This window comes from Sinocyclocheilus anshuiensis, unplaced genomic scaffold (assembly GCF_001515605.1).
Source record: "Sinocyclocheilus anshuiensis isolate Anshui unplaced genomic scaffold, SAMN03320099.WGS_v1.1 scaffold2090, whole genome shotgun sequence".
Lineage (NCBI taxonomy): Eukaryota > Metazoa > Chordata > Actinopteri > Cypriniformes > Cyprinidae > Sinocyclocheilus > Sinocyclocheilus anshuiensis.
The window spans coordinates 180,174-184,475 of NW_015560626.1; the positions used below are offsets into that span (position 1 = coordinate 180,174).

The 4,302-nt window shown below is 34.6% G+C and overlaps 1 protein-coding gene across 1 annotated transcript in view; it reads left to right on the forward strand.

Annotated features, from left to right (window-relative positions):
• The window catches only part of LOC107681971 (calsyntenin-1-like), a 45,572-nt gene that overhangs the window by 28,050 nt on the left and 13,220 nt on the right, over positions 1-4,302 (forward strand). Inside the window, 4 exon segments of the mRNA XM_016478366.1 lie at positions 1,460-1,668; positions 1,917-2,066; positions 2,994-3,179; positions 3,388-3,636. Of these exon segments, the coding sequence (XP_016333852.1) occupies positions 1,460-1,668; positions 1,917-2,066; positions 2,994-3,179; positions 3,388-3,636 (794 nt within the window).

Below are 4,302 nucleotides of genomic sequence, written 5' to 3' on the forward strand. Positions count from 1 at the left end.
GTGGGAAGATTTGCATAACGCCGCCCAAATGTTCACGCAAAGAAAGAAGGCGTAACTTTTATTCTCGCTGTAGGTTTGTTGTTTCTGGCCAATCACAACACACCTCGCTTTTCAGACCGATGAGCTTTGTAAAAATCGACGCATTTCAAAAAGGCGGGGCATAGAGGAGAAACATGTACAGTATGTGGAAAATAATGTGTTTTTTTAACTTTAAACCGCATAAACGCATTTCATTACACCAAATACACCAAATAATGTTATTTTTAGCAGCATCATATGACCCCTTTAAAAGTGTGGGGTTGGTGAGATTTTTAAGAGTTTTTGAAAAACGTATCTTGTGCTCACCAAGGCTGCCTTTATTTGATCAAAAATACAGTAAAAATGGTAAAATATTATTATAATTTAAAATAACTGTTTCTATTTGAATATATTATGAAATGTAATTTATTCCTATGAAGACATTATTCCAGTCTTCAGTGTCACATGATCCTTCAGAAATCATTCTAATATGCTGGTTTGGTGCCTAAGAAGCATTTCTTCTTATTATTATTAATGTTGAAAACAGTTGTGCTGCTTAATATTTTACTTTTTTTAGGATTCTTTAATTTTTTTTAATAGAAAATTCAAACAAACAGCATTTATTTGAAATAGAAATCTTTTGCAACATTATAAATGTCTTTATTGTCACTTTTGATAAACTTCATGGCATCCTTGCAGAAGAAAATTAATTTCTTCAAAACATCAAAACAAAAAAAAAAAACTTACGGACCCCAAACTTTTGAACGTTAGTGTATATGATTTATTTATGCATAGTAACTGCACTGTAAAATATTATTTTTCAAAATTGCAAATAAAACAAAGATTATTGAAATGTTTTACAAGAAAATACTATTCCAGTGTTTCTACTTCAAAATTTCACATTTAATTCAGTGCGTTACTTGCTGTTTCTGAGTGAAAATTGTTTGTACACAAATTTTGTTTTCAATGTAATAAATAATTAAAAACACTATGGGCAAGTCAGCTGTAAATTAAGGTTTACATTAGATTTGCCTTACTTGACAACGTGATATTAATAAAATTCAGCACAGAAAAATGTAATAATTTAGTAAACCGATTCACTTCTATTCTTACTTTCACCCTGGTTGTTACATTTAAAAATTAATTAAAGGTCTTTTTTTAGATCTAGCATATCTAAGACATGCTTTTTTATCTCTAATTTCTTTGTCTTTTTTAAAAATCTGTGGCACTCAGAAGCCATAGACCCCATTTGAAACATCCCCTTCTTATGATATCACATAATGAGATATTAGAACACTTGAGGGTCCTGTGAATGACTGCATCCCATCAGAGCATGCCTAAATGAATCATCCATCTGTTAACAAACAAGACTTGCGTCACTGGCGTGCTTATTCCCACTTGTCCGATTCTAGTTTATTAATGACGTTTTGATGTCGCACAGGGCTACCGTCCACATCCAAGTGAATGACGTGAACGAGTATTCACCGGTGTTCAAAGAGAAGTCCTACAAAGCCACAGTGATCGAGGGCAAAAAGTATGACAGCATCCTGAAAGTGGAGGCCGTGGACGCTGACTGCTCTTTCCAGTTCAGTCAGATCTGCAGCTACGAGATTGTCACCCCTGATGTGCCCTTTACCATTGACAAGGATGGTAAGTGCTGCCAATTCAGATCTCCTGCCAAAACCCCAAGTTATATCCGTGATATTGACTTCTAGGTCATTGTTATTCATGTGCCTATAAAAATTGATTTGTGGAAACAAGCCGCCATTTTCGGATCTGTAGCATACCTAACATTGACGTCAGCAAACAGTCACCTTGAGTTGTGGCCTGAATTTAAGTATTCAATTGGGCTTACCTATCTTGTGAGGTTATTGCTTGTCCGTTCTCCTTATGAACAGGCAACATCAAGAACACCGAGAAGCTGAACTACAGCAAGGAACGCTTGTACAAACTCACCTTGACTGCATATGACTGCGGTAAAAACCGTGCATCTGAGGACGTTCTTGTGAAAATCAACATCAAGCCCACCTGCAAACCAAGCTGGCAAGGTATCAAAGACCTCTGGATCTTTTGTCTCTCATACATTCAAAAAAACACAGCTGTATTATTTTGTTGTTTAAAGGTGGAAAGCTCAGCTATGAAGGTCAGTTTTGTGAAATTTCAGATGCAAGTATACAGCTTTGTGCTTCAACAAGTTGTGTACATGGACAAAGAAGTTTAAAAGACAAATCCTCCATTATAGCTAAAGATTGTAGTTAAATACTGTCTGAACTAATATTAGCATACATTATAATATGTTAGGTCTGTCAATCGATTTTAATCCCATTTTTATAAGTATTTGCTAAGAAATAACCCACGAATAAAAACAATATTGTGTTAAGTTAAAAAATCAACTTGTAAATTCTATTTCTTTTAATATGGTGTTTATGAACAGTCCGGGGGATGTGATGTATTGTGTTAAAAAAAAGAAAGAGTAAAAGTAAAAAAATGTTAATGTAAAAAAAGGTTGTTTTATGTTAACTAATGTTAATTTATACAGCGTTTAATTATAAATTTTGAACTACTGTTCCAACATTTTTTTCCATAAGATTTTATTTTGTTGAAAGAAATGAATACCAGAAAGGACGCAGTAAAGACATTTATACAAATGTGTCACTGTTTCTACAATATTTCAACATTTCTTCTTATCAGTGTTTCTTGAGCAGCAAATTGACAAATTAGAATGATTTCTGAGTTATCTTGTGTGTCACTGAAGACTAATGATAATAAAAATTCAGCTCAGTTATTACATAACAATATTTCACAATAATACTTTCTTTCAAAATCGAACCAATCCCAAACTTTTGAATGGTAGTGTATGTAAAACAAAAAAGATCATATCAGGTATTTTTCATTGTTATTTAATGTAAACTAATGTTAGTGTTTTACAGAATACTCTTTGTTTTTTGAATGACACATTTTCTCTCTGTTGATAGGATTTAATAAAAGGATTGAATATGAGCCTGGTACAGGCAGTCTAGCCCTGTTCCCCAGCATGCACCTGGAGACCTGCGAGGAGCCAATCACCTCCATTCAGGCCAGCATCATGCTGGAGACTAATCACATCGGCAAGGGCTGTGACCGCGACACGTACTCCGAAAAATCCCTGCACAAGCTGTGCGGTTAGTCCCAACATCCTTATTATAATAGAGTTACATTAACATCAAGATCATTAAATGTGCTTATTACATTAAGCAACTCAAGTGTAAACTATTTTAGACTAATTTACATAATCGTATTACCTGCATAATCCCACAGGCACATGCTGAACTATAATGCAACCAATATTTTGGGATACTGTAATGAATAATTGTTTGTGTGCCCATCCAGGTGCCAGCGCTGGCACTGTGGAGCTGTTGCCTGCTCCCAGCAACTCTGCCAACTGGACCGTCGGCTTGCCCACTGACAACGGGCACGACAGCGACCAGGTGTTTGAGTTCAACGGCACCCAGGCCATCAAGGTCCCTGAGGGTGTGGTGAGCACCACCCTGAAAGAGCCCTTCACCATCTCAGTGTGGATGAGACATGGACCTGGAGGCAGAGAGAAGGAGACCATACTCTGCAACTCTGACAAGACTGGTAATGACATTCACACACAAAACACACTGACAGGTCTGAGAGAGTGATGATGGCTTAAATGTTTGCATGTCCTCTTCGTCTTTTTACTTCAGTAGGGCTGTCAAAATCATCATGTGATAAATTTAATGTGTTATTAACGCTGTTAACACATTTATTTAGTATGACACTGTAATGGATAATAAGTAATGCACTTTTATTGCAGCTTTTTATTATATTTTTAATTAATATTTTTAATTTCATGATATCTCATGATATCTATCAGGCATTTTATGTGTAGTATTACAAAAAAATAATCACTTTAATAATCACCTTTTTGTTGGTTTTATGTAAAAGTATATACATAAATATACACAACTGTTCAAAATTGTGGGGTCAGTAATGTTTATTTTATTTTATTTGTTTTGTGTTTTATGTTTTTTGTTTTGTTTTGTTTTGTTTGCTAGCCATTTTATATGTGGTATTCCAACAAAAAAAAATCCCCAGTGTTCCCCTTATCCAGTGTTACACACACACACACACACACACACACACACATATTCTGAAATACGTGTCATTACAAATTGCTTTATTGTTTTGTTTTCTTTCCTTTAAAAGGAATTGAATGCATTAACTACAAAAAAACATGTTTGAAAGAAAACGAAGAAAAAAAACAATTTTATATATATA